A 21,265-nucleotide genomic window follows, 5' to 3' on the forward strand; every position below is an offset into this window, starting at 1 on the left:
AGGGTGTTTTATCGCCCAAATAAAAAGTGACTAATACAGGAAGCAAAAACCTTGAACATCCTCATTTCCAAGGGGATTAAAACAAACAAGCAAAAACAATTGAATACATTGGTCTGCCTCCAACGTAGTGTGGAGCTGAAACCAGAGTGGCGGGATCCTGTTCTCCTACCCTTCTACCTCCTTAGGACAGAATCTACAGTACTGATACATTAAGGCTCCAGCCCTCAAGATGTGAGAGATCAGACAGGCAATCAGACCTGCTAAATATGTTACCCATGGTTAAAGCCAAATTCATCTTAGTCTTCTGATGACCATTTTTTCCAATCTTGGACTTGCTCCCCCACCTCACTGTTTGCCCAGAAAGCTACAGATCTTTCCAAAAGTATTATATGGCAGCCTGGAAAGAAAATAGTATTTATCTGTGATTTAGAGTCTGTTTTCTGAAAATATTGCTGTATTTTCCTGTACTTGGATTTTACTTCAGTTTCTGTAGTTAATCTTCCTGAGGTGAGCGAGACTCTCCAGGCTGCTAAATCAGTGGAATTTGTTCATCCTGCTCGCCTCTGGCCATCTGTGGCACCTGGCACACTGACTGTTATGCTCATTTTAAAATACCACCTTCCTTTGGTGTCTAGGAAAGAACATTCTCTGGATTTTCCTCCGTGTTCCTTGCCACCTTATTTGCTGGATCACTGTCCTCTGAAATGTCATTTCTCTAAGTTCATTTATGGTTCATAAATTTCACACTCTCTCAGGACCCATAGCCATACACATGCATCCCAGATTCCTAGGCTCAACCTCAGTTGCTCTATGGAGACTCAACACTATGTACACAGCCCGCTGCCTTCTTGCTATGTCCACTATGATAACAAAAAGGAATATTTTACCATTACACTTTTACAAGGATTAAGTACAACCTCCATCAAACATCTGAAGAACTTTGAAACCCAGGAATTAGTCTTGTATTTCTCCCTCCCTAACACCTCTGACTCAAAGGGATACTGTCAGCATCTCTTAGTCCAGGTTTTTGCCACCCTCCTCACCCACCTAACATCCTTGACTGCTGTTAGTTTGCCTGCTTACTCATCATACAGAGACGTTTATCTAGAGAAGATATTGGTATCCTTAGCAAAAGTCATCCTGTGGATCTGGTCAATTCCCATCATTCAAACACTTTAGGAGTTAGAAGAAGTAAGTTGCGAAGACAACTCACTAAGAATATGGGGCACAGCTGTGCTGAGGGCTACTTGCTTTGGGACCTCATGTGAATCACTCATGATGGTGGAAAGAACAAAGTGGTTATGGGGATTCAAATTCTTGCCCAACTAGCTCATAAAAGGTCACATTGTCACACTCAGCCTTAGCAACAGGCAATAAATTTATTGAACTGGCTTTTTGCTCTTAAATTTAAAGGGATAGATTAGTCACTTCAACATTTCGATTTTTAAAAACACATAATTCTCTCTCTCTCTCTCTCTCTCTCTCTCTCTCTCTCTCTCTCTCTCTCTTTCCCCCCCCCTCTGAAGAGCAAAGAAAGCCATGATGCTAGACTTGTGGCAGGTTACTTTGCCAGGGTAACAAATACAGGCCTGTGGGTGTTCAGGTGCTTTCCAAGGGGGATCAGGTTGCCAGTTTCTCATGATAGACAAAGGAATGGCAGATTTCCTTGTTGGTATATGGACTCTTGTGTTTAAACTGGGCAGCACATAAGTGTTTGAGTCTTCCAAGAACAAAGTATTTCTTCAGGGTCAATTTTTTTTTTTAAGAAGAAAACACTTTTTGATGAAAATGTAGGAAGATGCTTTCAAAGACTGGAAAGGATCCAGCTTCTCCAGCCACAGTGAAATCACTTAACACAGAAGCCACCTCAGAAAGTATGTCATGAGAAAGCACAAAGTAATACTCTCCCATCCCCACCATCATCATTCGCACACTGGGATTTGTCCATCATGAATGAAAATAGCATCCGTGGACCACTGCGCCAGCTCTTACGTCCTTTGTAGCCTATGAAAGTAGGACTGTGGGGCTTCACTGCTTTCTCAGAACTTAGCATTACAGATTTTACACCTTAGATATGCATATACCCATTTCAGGGCAGAGAAGGCGGTACTCTAAGATGTACATTGTTGTTTTTAATGGTTCTCAAAGCATAAAGAATAAAGCATAAAGCATTATGGTGCCAGGGGATGTGAATTCTAATGCCAGGACGCCTATGTTTCCTCCTCCTACTAATCACCTGCTGTGTGATCATAACATGTTCCAAGGCTCCTTGAACCCTCCATTCCTTTGGCTATAACATGGGGTAAGCACACAGAGATCAGTCAGTGTACACGCTGAGGGGGATCACACACGGGGAGCACGTAAAACAATGACAGCACATGGTTTACTCTGAAAAAGACCTAGTGAGGTCTGTCATTCACCTAGAGGGCTTGGAAAAAGTAGGTTACTTCAACCATCTTCCAGATATCCTGACTCATGAGGTCTGGGCAAGAGCCTCAGAGTTGTATTTTTACACACCCTGCATGAGAACTGGAGAGTCACTGTTAAGGTAATCAAAGATGCCAAAACCATAGTCCAGGTCCTAACACCTGGAAATGCATTATTTACAGGCTTCTTAATTTTCTTCTTTGGTATCCTTATAATTTTCCAGAGGTGCTAGGTGTCAATTCAATCCAATATCTTCCAAAATAACCTCTGAGCTATGTCAACTTAAAACTACATTCTCATATTTTCTTTGTCACTTTGCAGCTAAGTCACAGTATTTTCCAATAACTTCTGGTATCCCATGAGACTGCCTGCCCTGGTTGGACCATGATAGCCTTCCATTACATGGAATCAAGGACTTACCTTCCTCCTCTCTATACCCTAATCCAATCTCTAAAAAAGCCACAGGGGTATAACAAGGATGTTTCAAAACAAGCTGTCCTCAAGGCTGACCCTGTCTCCACTCAGACCAGCAGGCCTGTGTGCTCATGCACTGCACAGCTGGATTGGGAAATTAGCTAATGTTAAAACACAGAGATAACCAAGATACCTCTTAAAATACGAAGCTATTAGGCCAAAGACCATGTTCTTTCAAATTTATCCCAGTTCCTTCTGAAAAAAAATAACATGTGCAACTTCAATTTCAACCATGTTGATTTGGGAGAATAAACTTGAGAGAACAAAGGAAAACACTCCACTATTACAACCCCACATCATCTTCCATGGCACATGCAGTGAAATCAACATTAATTGGTGCTTCTGCACTCTTTAAGGGTGATATCCAAAGGGGAAAACTGATGCCAAGAATGTAAATTTTATTGTCCTGGTATTTGTGCATGCAGGTTTCTTTTATTTTAAAAAGCAAGATTATTTGATAAGAGACAGAAAATAATAGAATGATTCTTATTAGTGAGAAATTCACTTCAAACAAAGCTCTTTGCGACATTTGGTGGCTCACTGACTAGTCTTTGCCCAAATTCCCATGAATTCTGTCTACAAAGAGAAATGCCATGAGGCTAGTCCATCACAGTGCTCACTAATACACTGTGAGTTCCAAGATTGGAAAATTGAGGGGTGCTAAGACTTTTGTAGAGTTTTGGGGGGTCACTTATGTATACTATCATATCATCTGCAAATCGTGAAAACTTGAATTCTTTCTTTCCAATGTATATCCTCTTGATCTCCTTCAGTTGACTTATTGCTCTAGCTAGAATTTCGAGTACTATATTGAATAGATATGGAGAGAGTGGACAGCCTTGTCTTGTTCCTGATTTTAGTGGAATTGCTTTAAGTTTCTCTCCATTTATTTCAATATTGGCTGTCGGCTTGCTATAAATTGCTTTTATTATGTTTAGGTATGTTCCTTGTATTCCTGATCTCTCCAAGACCTTTATCATGAAGGGGTGTTGGATTTTATCAAAGGCTTTTTCAACATCTAATGAGATGATCATGTGGGTTTTTTTCTTTCTGTTTGTTTATATAGTGGGTTACATTGATAGATTTATCAATGTTGAACCATCCCTGCATCTCTGGAATGAAGCCTATTTGATCATGGTGAATGATTTTTTTTATGTGTTCTTGGATTCAGTTAACCAGTATTTTATTGAGCATTTTTGCACCAATGTTCATGAGAGAGATTGATCTGTAATTCTCTTTCTTTGTTGCATCTTTGTGTAGTTTGGTTATCAGGGTAACTGTAGCCTCATAAAAAGAATTTGGCAATGTTCCTTCTGTTTCTATTGTGTGGAACAATTTGAAGAGCATTGGAATTAGCTCTTCTTTGAAATTCTGGTAGAATTCTGTGCTAAAACCATCTGGCCCTGGGCTTTGGCGGGGCTTGGGAGACTTCTAATGACTGCTTCTATTTCCTTAGGGGTTATAGGTCTATTTAAATTGTTTATCTGGTCTTGATTTAATTTTGGTATGGGGTACCTATCCAGAAAATTGTCGATTTCTGTTAGATTTTCCAATTTTGTGGAGTACAATTTTTTGAGGTATGATCTGATGATTATTTGTATTTCCTCATTGTCTGTTGTTATGTCTCCCTTTTCGTTTCTGATTTTGTTAATTTGGATATTCTCTCTCTGCCTTTTAGTTAGTTTAGATAAGGGATTGTCTATCTTGTTGATTTTCTTAAAGAACCAACTCTTTGTTTCATTGATTCTTTGTATTTTTCTCTTTGTTACTATTTTATTGATTTCAGATTTACTGTGAGGAAGCACAGTGTGTTGGTTGGTAAAGCAGGCAGCCCACAGTTGGGCACCTGGGCGACCACACCATCTTTACAGCTCTCTGGCGCCTTTGAACACAGAGAAATCACTGAGCCTTAGTTTCAATAGGGGTTATTTACTGAGTGTCTTCCCTGTCTAAAGCACTCTGCTAACCCTAGATCTCATTTTGTCGTTGTTGTTGGTAGTGGTGGTGATGGTAGTGATGTGGTGGTGGTGGTTGTGGTGGTGGTGGTGGTGGTGCTGGTGGTGGTGGTAATGATGGTGGTGGTGATGATGGTGGTGGTGATGATGATGATGGTGGTGTGGTGAGGAGGTGTGGTATGGTAGTGGTGGTGGTGGTGGTAATGATGGTGGTGATGATGGTGGTGGTGATGGTAGCGGTGGTGGTAGTGGTGGTGTTTTTGAGACAAGATCTCACTATGCAGTCTAAGCTAGCCTGAAGTTACAGGCATGCAGCATGTTCTACTTAATACTAGATTCTCAATTAGAACAATAGCAGCATAAAAAACACATTATTGTGCCCACTTATAAATGAGAGAATCAAAATTGTAACTTTAAGAGTTGGCATCCCCAACGACTGGATGGCCACGTGTTCCCAGGCCATTTTCCGTGGTTGAGGAAGAATTTTAACCTCTAACTCATGTCTCAGCCTTCGAGAACCTGAAGTTCTTCCACTCTTATTTGAAGACAGTCTCTGCAGGGCCCACGGATGATGTGAGAAAAGAACTCTGACAGAGAATGATGTAGTGATAACAGGAAGCATGCAGTGGCAGTGGGGGGGGGGGATCTGATGCTGGGAGGGGACCAGATCCACAGAAGTCCAGGATTGGAATCAGCACTCTGTTTCTGGCATCAGTGACCTGCTTTGTGGTCCTTTCTTCCATATCTTTGCAGTCTTTCTCTCCTGTGTCGGATTCCAAACAACAACAACGGGAACCAGCCAAATTGATAGCCTCTGGCATAATTGGAGATGACAGCCATGTGGAAAAGTCAGGTCAAGCCAGCACCCAGAGAAAGACAAGGAAAGAGAAGGCTGTGTACTCCTGGGGTGAGCTGCTGGCAGACACCAGTGAGCTGAGGCGTCTGGTATAGGTGAAACAAAAAAAGGTAGTGTGGAGCCAATGGCCCTTGCGCGAATGCCAGGAAGTGAGCGTTCTTTCCCATCAAGGAAGAGGAACTTGGATCAACTTCTTCTGACAACCCTAAATCATTTTTATTGATCTCATCACTTGACTAATCTAATTACAGCTTGCTACTAATGCCAGCAAACTGGGAGCCAAACCTCCACATCTGGGAGGATGTTCTGGCCCCACAATATCTTGCTTTCCACCCAACCAGGTAAGAGTGTTCACCAAGGGCAATTTTGAACCGACCCTCACTGGACATTCACAGGAGGGAGGGCCACGGTGACAAGGAGCTTGCACCCTAGATGGCCAGGTTCCTGGGTCACACAGCCTGACCCTCTTCCAGATGCGCCTCTGCAAAGTTTCCTGGCATTATTGTATTTTTTTACTTCTGGTAACTGCTTTAAAAGAACAAAGCTCTCTGTTTAAAGGGGCCCAGGGACCTCATAATTGCCACAAGGCACATGAGTAGTTCCTATACTTTCTAAACAGTTTCTCTTTTAACATTAAATATTAAACTCATAACGTTTGGCCAAAATGTAGATGCTACCTGGAAAGGGAGGTGATGTTATCAGGAGGACTGTAGAGACTGCCAAGAGAGACCTCCTGCCTTACTTACCTCAGAACCACAAGGAAAAATCCCCCCCCCACATATAGCAGGGGGGTAGAGAGCACAAACTGACCCACACCAACACCTGACAACAAATGGCTGGAAGCATAATGCATTCTGGCTGCCGGAGTGTCTAGGGCTTCAGTCTCAGGCTGTTCCTACTTGAACATGATTCATCTGCATAGCTCAGTGGGAGCCTGTGGATTCTAGCAGGAGCATTTCCAGGATCTTTAGAAGCCCCAGGCCATCCCATACAGGTGCTCACATCGTTCGTGCCTCTCCTCTCTGATGACTGGGGTCTCTTCTTCTCACCCAGAATTTTCCAGTTGTAATCTGAGCAGGCAGGTCAAGCACTTCTCATCCAATCCCTCCTCCACCCTGAGCTAATCCCCAGCTCTCAGAGGGGCCATCTGCTGAAAGCATGATTCATGAGGGCAGAGGAGGAGGGTGGGGGAAACCCAGCTGTACCAATTTTTAAAATAATAATGTCCATTATTATTACTTATTGTAATAGTCATCTCCAGAATGGATATTGGACTGGCTGGTTTTGTGTGTCAACTTAACACATGCTAGAGTCATCAGAGAGGAAGGAGCCTCAGTTGAAGAAATGCCTCCATGAGATCCAGCTGTAAGGTATTGTCTCAATTAGTACCCAGGTGGTGCCTTCCCTGGGCTGGTGGTCCTGGGTTCGATAAGAGAGCAGGCTTAGCAAGCCAAGGGAAGCAAGCCAATAAGCAGCACTCCTCTGTGGCTTCTGCATCAGCTCCTGTCTCCTCGTTCCAGCCCTGCTTGAGTTCCTGTCCTGAAGTGTGAGCCAAACAAACCCTTTCCTCCCCAACTTGCTTTTGGGTCATGGTGTTCTGTCAAAGTAATAGAAACCCTAAGACAGCTATGCTACAAAAATCATCTGCCTGGGATTTCTTGATGCTAACCTCAAAACTATAATAAACACTAGGAATGTCCCTCTCTGGGTGGAAGGGACACCCAGCACTCAGGAAACCATGCACATAGTCCAGAAAACAAATCTGTGCTATTGTGAAAGTACATAAAGGCAGAATAATGAAATAGAACAGAAATAAAGCCTCATTTCTCAACACAACTCGGAATTGTGGCTAACTCATTCTAGACTAGTTAAATAAATCTTGTGTTTTCTGAATTCACTTCACATAATATATACTCTTTGTGTATGGATTAGGCTGGGAGAAGGGTGAGGAAACTGAACCTAAGTCAGATAAATTCAGTTTGGGGTAATCACAGACCTGAGAAGCGAGCGGCCATGTTGGGAGCACAGCTTTAGATTTAATGCTCACACTGGGTATCAGCGAGTTGTGGCCATGCTCCTTGCTACAAGATGATGTCTGTGTTTGCTCGAGAGCAATCTGAGCTAAGCTTCTTGAACTGCTTTTATTCTAATGTCATTGTAGGAACAGTTCATTTAGACCTCACTGTGCCCAGTGTGTCCTTCATAAAATAACTCAACGTCAACTTGGCCCTGAAAGTACCAACAAGTATAATTGTGGAAATCAAATTTGTATCATCCCCCCCCCCAAAAAAAAGGCTCGTGTGTTGAAGGTTTGGTTCCCAGCGTATGGAGCCAGTCACTGAGAAGTGATTAGATCATGAGGCCTAGTTGAAGGAAGTAAGAGTCTAGGGGTGTAGACATATTTTCCAGGCCTTGCCCCACACCCTGTCTGCATTTTGGCTGCAAGAAGCGTCTCTGGTCCGCTACACCCTTCTACCAGGATGTTCTGCTGCCCCACTGGTCAGGAAATGTAAAGCCCAGTGGTCATGGGCTGAAATCTCCTGAACCAGAAGCCCTAATAAAATTGTTCTGCTTTGTGTGGTTATCTTGGGTATTTGGGTCACAAGTATGAAGTTTAGTTTGCTTTCTGTTGCTGTGATAAAGTACTACAACCAAAAGCCACTTGAGGAGTAAAGAGTTTGTGTGTCTGACATGTCCCAATCACAGACATTCATTGAGGGATGCCAAGGCAGGTTCTCAAACAGGGCAGGAACCTGGGGGCAGGAACTGAAGCAGAGGTCATAGACTGTGGTATAGAACAGTGGTTTTCAACTTTGCTATGGCTGCAATTCCTGTTTAATACAATTCCTCATGTTGTAGTGACTCCCAACCATAAAACTGTTTCATTACTACTTCATAACTGTGATTTTGTTACTGTTATGAATCATAATGTAAATATCTGTGGTTTTACATGGTCTTAAACCAACCCCTGTGAAAGGGTCATTTAACCCTCAAAGGGGTCACAACCCACAGATTAAGAACCAGTGGCACAGAGGAACACTGCTTATTGGCTTTCTCTTTGTGGCTTTACTAAATTTGTTATCATTCATAGTCCAGGATGGCCCATAGAGGGACAGGCCCTCTCCCATCAATCATCAATGAAAAAAAATGTTCCAAAGCTTATGTGTAGGCAAAGGTGATGGGGGGGCGTGTCTTCTCAATTAAAGCTTCATCTTCACAGGTGATTCTAAACTGTGTAAAATTGACAAAAAAAAAAATCTAATCAGCACAGGTGATAAGCTTCCTAGCCCTGGCTCCAGTTAGCACACCAGCAGTCCTGAAGCAGAGCAGAGAAAGTGACAAAGTAGAGTGCCCTCATTTCAGGGACACTCCTGGATCTACGTTAAAATTTCCTCTTATTTCGTTAGTGTCATAGCCAACTTAAGATGTGAAGGGCACTGTTAAATGTCTAGGTAAGAACTCGGGTCCTGCTCTTCCTAAAATCGGGAGAATAGATCTGTGTGATTCTCTGAAACAGGAAGACATTTTTCATAGTCTCTTGGCTTTTAAGAGTCATGAAAAATCATGTCCCTCTATACAAAAACTAATCAACATCTTTTTGGTACAACTTGTACAGAGTTCTGAAAGAATGGTCAGCTTGTGAATGTAGAGTTGAATTACATCCTTCAGGTACCCCATGTGCACATGTTAATCACACCAAATGGGGATAAAGACCACTGACCACAAATTGTGGACAAATCAAAGCAAGCTTTATTGTGCACACCAGAGAGCTGGCCAGCTGTCTCACCCAAGGCAGGGTGCAGGAGAACAGCCCTGAGCCAATTTCCCAGGCCACTTTTACAGGTCAAAACTCTAGGGTGGGGGGATTTTGTGAGCAAGCGTGGTTACAGAAGAGAGACCAGAAGTTCAGAAAACCTTCCTGGAACATTTGTTATAGAACGTGCCGTGGTCACAGTGGTAGGGGGTACCCCAGTTCTGAGAAACAAAATTTAAGTTCTACAGTTGACAGAAACCATACTGAACTACAGCTTCAAAACGGCCTCCTGATTACAAACCAGAGCCAGGCTTGTTTCTCACACAGATCTGCACAGAGATCTGAAGAGTAAGTGCTGGATTCCCCCTTAAATTCCACCCTCAATTTATATATATATATATATTATTTATATTATATTTATATATTTTTATTAAAACCAGTAGAGGTTATAATATGGTCAATAATGAAAACTCTGAGTTTTCAAGAGTGTCATAGCATGGGAAAGCATCAGTCCTGGTTTGATGTTTCTTTGTTCACCTCCCACAGAAGGCCTTAAGCAAAGTTGGGCTTTATAATTGTATTATTGCTTTTCTGCACTTCTCTGGGCCCAGTCCATATGGTGTTGTTCTTGATTCCCGTCGTAACTTAAAAGGAAACTTAATCAATGTCTAGAGCCTTGATGTCCTGCAGATGAAGGAGGAGGATGTCCTCAAATTCCTTGCTGTAGGAACCCACTTAGGTGGCACCAACCTTGACTTTCAGATGGAGCAGTACATCTACAAAAGGAAAAGTGATGGTATCTACATCATAATCCTGAAGGGACCTGGGAGAACTGTCTGCTTGCAGCCGTGCTATCGTTGCCATTGAGAAACCTGCTGATGTCAGCGTCATCTCCTCCAGGAACACTGGGCAGTGAGCTGTGCTGAAGTTTGCTGCCGCCACTGGAGCCACTCCGATTGCTGGCTGCTTCACCCTGGGACCTTCACTAACCAGATCCAAGCAGCCTTCAGGGAGCCGCGGCTTCTAGTGGTGACTGATCCCAGAGCTGACCACAGCCCCTCACAGAGGCGTCTCCTGTCAACCTGCCCACCATTGCGCTGTGTAACACAGACTCTCCTCTGTGCTATGTGGACATTGACATCCCATGCAACAATAAGGGAGCTCACTCAGTGGGTCTGATGTGGTGGGTGCTGGCCCGGGAAGTACTGCGCATGCATGGCACTATCTCCCATAAGCATCCATGGGAAGTTATGCCTGATCTTTACTTCTATAGAGACCCAGAGAGATTGAGAGGGAGGAACAGGCAGCTCTGAGAAGGATGTGACCAAGGAGGAATTCCAGGGCGAATGGACTGCATCAGCTCCTGAGTTCACTGCTGCTCAGCCAAGGGGGCAGACTGGTCTGACAGTGTAGAGGTGCCCACTGTACCCATCCAGCAGTTCCCCCACTGAAGCCTAGAGTGCCCAGCCAGCCACTGAGGACTGGTCAGCAGCTCTGACAGCAAAGGCCACCGAGCGAATGAGCCACCACTAAGTGGTCCTAAGCTCCTCTACAGACACCTGAGCAAAGAAAACTAGGTGGAAGGAAAATAAAGTTCCTACAAGCTGAAAAAAATTGTATTGTTGTTATAAATATTAGTTTTTATTTTTTAATTAGTTTATAAAGTGAATTATAACAGTGTTATATGTATATGGTTTGGGGCTGATCCCCCACCACAACTTTCTCTTTCCTTGTCTCCTTGTCCCCAGGTTTCCCACATACTCTTTATCCTAGTATTCTTCTTCTATTTTGTTCAATTGTCTTCCTGACTTCCTTCCCTTAAAGGCTTTCTTTTCAGTCCCATGGGCCCTTTCAAGTTTCTTAGGATTTACCCATATTGATTCCTACCTGGATACACAGAATTAACACTTAGAGCCTAGAATCTGCACATGAGATAGAATGTACAGTAGTTGTCTCTGAGCAGAGATGCCTTGTTCAATGTGTTTGCTTGTAGCTGCAGAGCTTTCTCTCCGGGTCTGCCAAGCCCCGGCCACCCGACAGCCCACTTATAAAATAAACACACACAGAGACGCTTATATGATTTAAACTGTTTGGCCTAATGGCTCAGGCTTCTAGCCATCTAGTTCTTACTAATCTTAAATTAATCCATTTCTATAAATCTATACCTTGCCACGAGGCTCATGGCTACCGATATCTTCACATGCTGCTTGTCATGACAGCATATGGCACTGTCTCTGACTCAGCCTTCCACTTCCCAGAATTCTCTCCTCCTTATCTTGCCTATACTCTTCCAGCCTGGCTACTGGCCAAACAGTGTTTTATTTATTTACCAATGAGAGCAACACATTTATTTGACATACAGAACATCCCACAGCATTTTCCATTCTACTTATTTTATTAAAATATTCACAATTTCATTTTCCTACATCTGAATAAAATTCCATTATGTATTATCCATTCCTCTATTGATGGACATCTTGGAAATTACAATTTCTTTGCTGTTGAGAACAGTGCAATAATAAACATAGCTGTGGAAGTATTCCTGCAGTAACATGGAGACTCCTTTGGGTATATTACCAGACGATTTGTAGCTGGATAGATAAGCATTCTCTTTTTGGTTTTTGAGATAAGCCAATGTGGGAGACCAGCTCCCATTTTTTTTCAAAAAATATGATTACTTAGAAAAGAAGATTCAACACACCAAATGCAAAAAAACAGATTGGATTGAGCTTAGATTTCCTGATATCCTATTTCTAACCCCAAAAAGAAGTAATGCACCACCCACTCACATGCCCATACATCTGATCCAGGCTAAGGTGCTGGAAAAATAAGCTCAGAACAGTCCCAAGTCAATATGGGAAGCCATGGTAGAGAAACCTAAGATTTCTCAGAAATAGTTTTAAGTGAGAAGCCTCTAATCTACCTGGTTACTGCTTTCTGCAGGTTTCTCAGTATGAGTCCAAACCTCTTACAAAGCACCTTCAAACACAAGTTATGACAGTTAGTCCAGAAGGCTCTCTACAGGAACTATGTAAATAATGGTTGATGAAAATTGAGGACCAGCTCCCCTTGTGTCCCACAGTTGGAATAAGCAGTTGAAGCCTAGGTGGTTTTCCTCTTCTTAGCAGAGGGTCGCTCAAAAACATCACGGACGCCAGCTGCCTTTTGTGTAAAGAACTTTGTGTTCTGGGCACTCTCTTGGCCCCATGCACAGTCAAAGGTAGTGTATCTTGATCCACAAGGTGTGTGTACTTGGTACGACCAGACCGTCCAAAATTCTTGACCTGCATGAATTTTGGAAGAATGGTTTTGTTGAAATGGTCCTCAAGAGTAGGTGCACTAAAATTTCTCTTGTAGAGCTCTTCATCCTCATCCATGAAGAAGGCACCCCGGTGATAATACTTTTGTAAAAACTTGTATTTGCCCTTGACAGCTTTGTTGGTAATGACTTTGCCATTTGCCCGAAGGTCAGCCCGCCTTTCTTCCTCAGTCAGGTTTCGAATGCATTGAGTCTCTTCTTTCTCCTTTCCAAGCGCTTTTCGGTCTTCTCTGTCCCTCTTGATTCTTTTGAGCTCTCGGACTTTCCATGCCTCGTACTCCTCGTCCTCATTTTCGTCATCAGTATTGAGTGCATCCAGTGCGGCAGCGAGAGACTGCTTGTTCTCCTCCAGCTCCTTCTTGCTCTCTTCTTCTACAGTCTTCAGTGTGTACTTGCGACGTGCCTCAGCCATGTGCCCTGCTTCCTGCTCCAGCTCCTTCTGTTTCAGTGCCTCAGCTTCTCGCTCTTGAACTGTCACTCTGTTCTTCTTTCGAATGAAGACAGGCTTAAGTCGAGGCTCCATCTCCTCTTCACTGTCGGTGTCCTCCTCAGACTCAGACTCTGACTCAGACTCCTCCCCAGAGCGTCCTTCATCTTCCACTGCCATGACTTCCAGCCTTTCATTTTTCCTCTCCTGTGCTCGCTGACGCATCATGCCACGGCGCCGCTCTATTTCCTCCTCATCAATTTCTTCCTCCTCTTCTTCACTGCTACCTTCTGGTTCCATGCGCCAAGCATCTCCTTCTACTTCTGAATCACTTTCTCCTACCACTTCAGGTTCCACTAGTTTCCAGTGTCGAGCCAATCTCTCTTCCATGTCTTCACTAATGAGCTTCTGTAAACGCTGAAGTCGGGCGTCACTGGATGGATCCTCTTCCTGCTCCTCAGATTCTGCTTCTTGTTCCTTAGCTTTCTTAATGAACTGAAATTCTGCATCCTCTTCATCTGAGAACTGCATAGGGGCATAATCTGGTCTCTTTCCAGACACATAACGTTTTACCTTCACTTTTTCCATTGAAATCTCACCTTTCTCATTGCGAACTGGGACCGCCCCAGCCGTAGACTGAATGGGCAGCTGCTTCATGAGTGCGCTTGGGACCCACATGGTGATGGCTGCGGTAAAGATCCCCAAAATTTGATTAAATCCCGGCAATGAAGTGCAAGGAACAAAACACTGCTTTCCAAGTAGCTCTGCAGACAATGCTATGGGACTCCAGCTCCCACTGTTTTATGAAAGGAACTCTTGATGACAGAGGGATAAGAGATTTAGAAAGAAATATAGATGTAGAAGGATAGAGGGGAGAGAAACAAATAGAAACACAAGATAGCCTCGGGAAGGCCTGGCCCCTTCTGTCTCTTCTAAAGGGCTTTTTAATAGGAATGCCAATGAGTGGAGCAAACACTTCGGCTTTTTATAGGAACGCCCAGGGGTGGAGCAAAGACCTGGACTATTTATCGGAATGTCAAGGGGTGGAGCAAAGACCTAGGCTATTTATAGGAATGCCAACGGGTACAGCAAAGACCTCCCCTAGCTCAACCAGGTGTAGACTCTCCCAATCACCCAGTAACAATGTACATGATCAAGCAATCCTCTTCTGCAGGCCTGCCTGGTACAGCAAGCTCAGATCTCACTAGGAAACCTTTGTGGACCTCCATAAGCTGCCACACTGACTTCCACAGTGGCTACACTAGGTTACATTCCCATGAACAGAGAGTAAAGATCCTTCTTCCCACCACATTCTCCCAGAATTGATTATTATATTTATGGTGGCCATTCTGATGGAATCTGTGATGTTTTATAATGATTGTCAAAAGAATCTAGAACTTGATTGGGGTGGTATTGTGTTCCCCAAAATATTGTGCACCCTAATAAACTTACCTGGGGTCAGAGACAGAACAGGCACTAGATACAAAGGCTAAAAAATGGTGGCACTCACAGCCTTAATCCTAGCATTTCAGAGTTAGAAATCCCTCTGGATCTCTGTGAGTTCAAGGCCACTTTACAAACAGCTAGGCATGGGACACATAACTTTAATCCCAGAAAGTGAGCCTTTAATCCCAGGGAGTGGTGGTAGAAAGCAGAAAGGTATATAAGGCTTGAAGACCAGAAATTAGAAACATTTGGCTGGTTAAGCATTTGGCTGGTTAAGCCTTTAGGCTTTTGAGCAACAGTTCAGCTGAGACCCATTGGGATGAGGATTCAAAGGCTTCGAGTCTGAGGAAACAAGATCGGCTGAGGAACTGGCAAGGTGAGGTAGCTGTGCTTTGTTCTGTCTCTCTGATCTTCCAATGTTCACTCCAATAACTGGCCTCAGGTTTGATTTTATTGATAAGAACTGTTAAGATTCATGTTACATCTGGCGCCACAAGTTCATGGTACTAATTCATGAAAAAACTGCTTGCTTGTGGCCTTGTGGGCCCCAGCTCAGACCTAAGCTACACATTGCCGGTTGTGGTGGCACATACCAGTAGGGTTTGCTGAAGGAGGCAGAGACAGGAGGATCACGAGTTTGAGGCCAGCCTAGAAAGCTTGCTAAGGAGAAGTTTCAGGGACGGACCTGGCCACAAAAAGTGGCCATGGAACTATGGAGGCAGCAGCTGCTGCTCTGAGTTGCTGGCTTCTTCTCATCCTGTTGGTGACTGCGATGATACTGCTACCTGGGATGAAGGATTTACTACTGCTTGTTCAGAGAAGAATTGCCGGGACCATTGTGTTACAAGAAAATATTGGCAAAGGTCAGTTTGGAAAAGTTTGGCAAGACAAGTAGAAGGGTCAAATTGCTGTTGTTATTTTCCCTTCTAGGGAATAATGTTCATGGTTCTGAGAGACAGACATTTATCATAATGTGATTGCTACAAACCACAGCAGATCACACACACACACAAAAAAAAGTAAACCATGACCATGCCTAACAGTGACTTTGAAATTTTGAAATCTTCAAAAAGATGGCAGGACTCCACAATGATGATTCCACAAGGTCTATGGCAAAGCCATTAAACTGATTAACACCACGGAAAGATGTGCTTTGGACTACAGACTACTCAGGACAATTTTGAGATGGCTACCTGGCATGATCCAGCCTGATAGACTACTTGAACAAGGACTTGAAACAAGCTCTGCATTTTCTCATTATGCAGCGACTGGACTAATAATACAGGACTTGACAATTAACCCAAAATTTTTCTTTTCAAGATTCCCTAAAGATATCTTCACCTCTAGAAAGCAAAAAGAAAAAGAGAATATAGATATGAGATAGATCATGAAATCTATCTGAGAAAAAAGATAAAGAAATAATAGGATAAATGGGTAGATCACTGAATCTACACTGGAAAGAAAAATGGGAAGATATAAAAGGACAAACGGTAGATTACTGAATCTATTATGAAAAGAAAAAATACTTTTAAAAAGGAACTACTTGTTTTAAATAAGATAAGTAATGAAAATATTTTGTCTGAGTTTATCAAATGTTACTGGACTGGACATTATATATATATATATGTATATATGTATATAATGGAGTTTTGTCTGAATCTGTCAAATGTTAATGGACTAGACATTGTTAATGTAATCTTGACCATGTATATTGTATATACTTACTGGATATAATTTTTTTTGTATTAGTTATAAGCTTTTTTTAATTTTAGACAAAAAAAGGGGAAATGTGGTGGTATTCTGTTCCCCAAAATATTGTGCACCCTAATAAACTTACCTGGGGTCAGAGACAGAACAGCCACTAGATACTAAGGCTAGATATCGGTGGCACTCACACCTTTAATCCTAGCATTTCAGAGGTAGAAATCCCTCTGGATCTCTGTGAGTTCAAGGCCACATTGGAAACAGCCAGGCATAGTGACACACGCCTTTAATCCCAGAAAGTAAGCCTTTAATCCCAGGGAGTGATGGTAGAAAGGAAAGATATATAAGACTTGAAGACCAGAAACTAGAAGCATTTGGCTGGTTAAGCATTTGGCTGGTTAAGCTTTTAGGCTTTTGAGCAATAGTCAGCTGAGACCCATTCAGATGAGGATTCAAAGGCTTCTAGTCTGAGGAAAGAAGATCAGCTGAAAAACTGGTGAGGTGAATTACTTGCATGTGAGAAGATTTGGTAGGGCTATACAGTATCCCAGCTTCAATGAGGAAAAAGAAAAGAAAAAAAAAAGCAAAGAGAAACAAGATTCTTGTTTATCTCGTACATCGAACAATGGTGGATTCAAAGTCTTCAGTGTCCAATGGTAGGAATACCTTAAGAGAGAGACTGAGGAAGAGGGCAATAATTTTTAATGAGAAGTATGGAGTGGGGGTACTTTTACTGAGTGTTCCAGAGACTGCTGGAATTTGCCAGCCTAGAGAACACTTTCAAAGACTAATGACCATCAACTCTCTCTCTCTCTCTGTCTCTCTCTCTCTCTGTCTCTCTCTCTCTCTGTCTCTCTCTCTCTCTCTCTCTCTCTCTCTCTCTCTCTCTTCTCTCTCTCTCTCTCTCTCTCTCTCTCTCTCTCTCTCTCTCTCTCTCTCTCTCCTCTCTGATTTGTCAAGACAGGATTTCTCTGTGTAGTGCTGGCTATCCTGGAACTCACTCTGAGGCCAGTGTGGCCTCAAAATCATAGAGATTTGCCTGCTGGAGTGCTGGGATTAAAGGCATGGACCACCACGGCCAGGCAAGGATCAATAAATCTGACCCTTCCTCAAAAAGGGGAGAACATGGCTCCTTGGCATGCTGCTCCACCCTCTGCCCCACAGTGACACCACATCTCTCAACTTTTAACATTGAAAGGAATTTCTGGACCATCATTAAGGTCTCACTGTTTCCTTGTGAGTGCGTTTGTTTGGTTACAGTTTGGTGGTTTTTATTTTTGTTTTTGGGTGTGGTTTCATTTTGTCTACTTGGTTTTGGGAATTTAGTTGTTGTATTGGGTTTTTGTTTTTCTCTTTGTAAAAGAAATACAAGTTGGGTGGGTAGGAAGGGGAAGAGGACCTTAAACGACTTGCATGAGGAGAATATGATCAAAATATATTTAAAGTTAAAAATTGTTTTAAATAATAAAAGTATAAAAAAGAAAATTTTAGTGTTTGATTTTAAAGCTTTGTGTTATTTTTAACTCTGTGTGTGTGTGTGTGTGTGTGTGTGTGTGTGTGTGTGTGTGTACATGGAGCTGGATTTTCTGTGGAAAATGGATGCTGAGGATTGAAAATGAGTTCTCTTCAAGAGGAGCATTTCTCCAAAACCACTGAGCCAGCTCTCTCCAGTCCAAGGCTTAATTTTAAAGAACTTAATGAATGCTAAGGACAATGGAAAAGACATGGCTCCCAGATTTCTGAATTTTAACAAGAAACAGTGTTCCATATGTGTTCAAGGCCTCACCCCATTAGGTCAGTTCCCTCACATTCCTCTCAATAATGCTCTGTAGTTTTCAATGGACAGATGCTGTATTTCTTTAGTTAAGTGTACTCTTAATAGTTATTTTGGGTGCTCTCATGAATGAGAGTTCCTTAACTTCGTTTTCTGGAACTTTCATCTTCACTGTATACAATTAATTTTGTATAGTAATCTCGCACACCATTTACAAACATGACTGTGTTTCTTTATTATTTTCAGAGAAGTTTGGATAGTTGTTGATTCTTTAAGCTCTTTTGTAGATAGAGGGAGGGAGGGAAGTAGATAGACAGATACATAATATAATTTGTAAATAAAGATAGTTTGCCCATTCTACACTGATCTGAACATTGTACTTCATTTTCTTGTCTAATTTCCAGAGCAAGAAAGCCTTCAAACATGAAAAGCTTTGAAGCTCTGAAGAAAGGTTTAATAGAAGAGATTAGAAAACAGAAAATGCCTGCCATGCTCATGGATTGGCAAAATCAATATTGTTTTTCCTGTTTGGTTGGTGTTTTGTTTATTTGCTTTGGTTTGGGGGGAGGTTGTTTGTGTGTACTTACCATGTCCCAACACAGCAACACAGAGGGGTGGGAGAGACGGTTCCTACAATCGCTGTGTCCGAGTGCTGCCATGTGGTGAGGCAGGCACACTTATTCACAGGCTGCTGACCAAGTCCCGGCCACACAGGTAACAGTGATGGCACTTCCATTAGCATAGCCCATGTGTCTCAGAGCCACTAGATGGTGGCAAGGGTATACTTTGGGGCAAGCCTTCCATGTCCAAGCACTGCCATCTGGTGGCGTAGTCATGACTGTTCATGCACCATGCACCTGTGGTGTCCTAGTGCTGCCACAGGGAAGTGCAGGCATGCCCGCTTATGTGCCCGCCTTGTCTCAACTCCGCCATGTGGCAGAGTGGGCGTGCATGTTTGTGCATCTGTCACACCCCTGTATCTTCATGTGGCATTGCCGGAAAGCACATTAGTGTGCCTGCCATGTGTCCTAGAACCAGGGACACTTGTTTGCATGCTCGCTGTTGTCCCAGTGCTATCACATGGGGGACAGGCGTGCCTGTTCAAGCAAGTGACATGTTCCAGCACCCTAATTTGGTGGCAGGTCCATCACTGTTCTCACACTCGCCATGGACCAGTGCTGCAATGTAGAGATGCAGGCAATCCTATTCCCACAACCCGACTTGTCCTAATGCCAGTATATTGTGAAATGGGACTACTTTCCACACACCTGAGATGTTCCAAGACAACCACATGTTTGTATGAGCACACCTCCTGTTTGTCTGCCGAGTCCTACTTGCCCTCATGTGGTGATATGTGCTGGCATGCTTGCTCTGTGTGCCTCAGCTGCAGCGTGGCAGTGCAGACAAGCCCGTTTCTGCATCTGCTATGAACAAAGCACCTCTATGTGGATACATGGCACTCCTGTTTACCCACCTGCCACGTCTAGCGCCAGCAGGTGGCACAGGACGGATGTGCATATTTGCATGACTGCCATGTGTCAATGCTGGTGGTCTAGGCATCCTGCTTGAATGGATGCCTGTCATGTTCCTGTACAACTACATGGCAGTGAGGGCAATCATGCTAAAGCACCTACCATGTGATACCATTGCCATATGGTAGTGCAGGTATGCATGTTTCCACACCTGACTTGTCCCAGCAGTATCATCTGGTGTCACAGCATGCCTGTTCATGCACCCGCTGTGCCACAGCACTAAAATGTAGTATCACCATCAGGCCTGATCACAGGTCTACGGAGTCTGATGTAGCCATATGGCTTGGTCACAACTATTTCACCTTTGCCCTCTTCCAGTGCCAGTACATGTTACTGCAGCCTCACCAGTCTGAAATCCTGCAGTGTTCCCATACTACCCCTTGGTGACATGGGCACGCCTCTTCACACCCATTACGTGTCCCAGTCAGGCCATGTAAGAAGGCAGGCACCTGTTGATGTACCCCCATGTCCCAGCATCAATACATGGTGATGTGGGCATGCTAATTCTTGTGCCTGACATATCACAGTGCTACCACAAGATGGCACATGCTCAGCTATTCAAGTGCCTGCCACATCTCAGTGCCTACACGTTGTAGACAGACAAGGCTGTTCACATGTCTGTGATGTCCCAGTGCCACCATGGAACTGCATGGCACTCCTGTTCATGCACCTGCTGGGTCCTAGTATCACTGTGGCATGGCATGGACACATGCCTGTTCATGTGCCTGTTGTGGTCCAGTGCCAGCACATGGCATCACCTAGCACATGGCATCACCCATAGGCCTGCTCACACACTGGCTATGTCCCTGTTCCACGTGGTGACATGGGCAACCCTTGTTTCCTTACCTGACATGTCCCAGCCACACCATGTAGCACTGAGGACAAGCCTGTTCACACACATTCTGTGTCCCAGCACCAACATGAGGCTTGTTCATATGTCTTCTGAGTATGGAGTCACAATGTAGCCACACAGCCACCCCTATTTAAAACTGTTCTATCTTCCAATGCTGTGCTGGCTCACCTATTCAAAAGGCCAATCTTAGTGCCATCCTCTGGCATCATGTGTACATCCTGTGTACTCCCAGCAACACAACATGTCAGCATGGACACGTGTGTTAAAGGCTACTTACCATGTGCCAGCATCACATGAGGGCATGTGCACCTCTGTTCACAAGCATGCCGTGTCCCAATGCCACCTTTTGCTGGAATGGCATTGCTGTTCACACACACACACACACACACACACACACACACACACACACACACCTGCTGTTTCTGAGCCCCACGCATGGCAGCATGGACACACCTATTTTTAGGCATTCTTGTGTCCCAGCACCACCACCTAGTAGCTTGGGCATGACTGTTCACGTGCCTACCATGTCTTAGGGCTGACTGCGGGGGCAGCAAGTCATCTATTCATATGCATTCTGTGTACCAGTGCAGTCACCTGCTGTCATGGGGGGCCCTGTTTGCACATCTACCATGTACCAGTGCCACCATGCATTGGTGCAGGCACACCTGTTCACGACTCTGCCATGTACCAGCACTCATGTACGGCCACACTGGCAAGCGTGTTCCTACAGCTTTGATGTCCAAG

General features: G+C 43.7%; 1 protein-coding gene across 1 annotated transcript; it reads right to left on the reverse strand.

Annotated features, from left to right (window-relative positions):
- Positions 1-12,568: 12,568 nt before the first annotated feature.
- LOC114683067 (microfibrillar-associated protein 1-like) lies at positions 12,569-13,890 on the reverse strand. The gene is given in 2 exon segments (XM_037196943.1): positions 12,569-12,693; positions 12,696-13,890. Coding segments are annotated over 2 exon segments (1,320 nt in total).
- Positions 13,891-21,265: the final 7,375 nt, after the last annotated feature.

Source organism: Peromyscus leucopus, chromosome 19 (genome assembly GCF_004664715.2).
Source record: "Peromyscus leucopus breed LL Stock chromosome 19, UCI_PerLeu_2.1, whole genome shotgun sequence".
Classification (NCBI taxonomy): Eukaryota; Metazoa; Chordata; class Mammalia; order Rodentia; family Cricetidae; genus Peromyscus; species Peromyscus leucopus.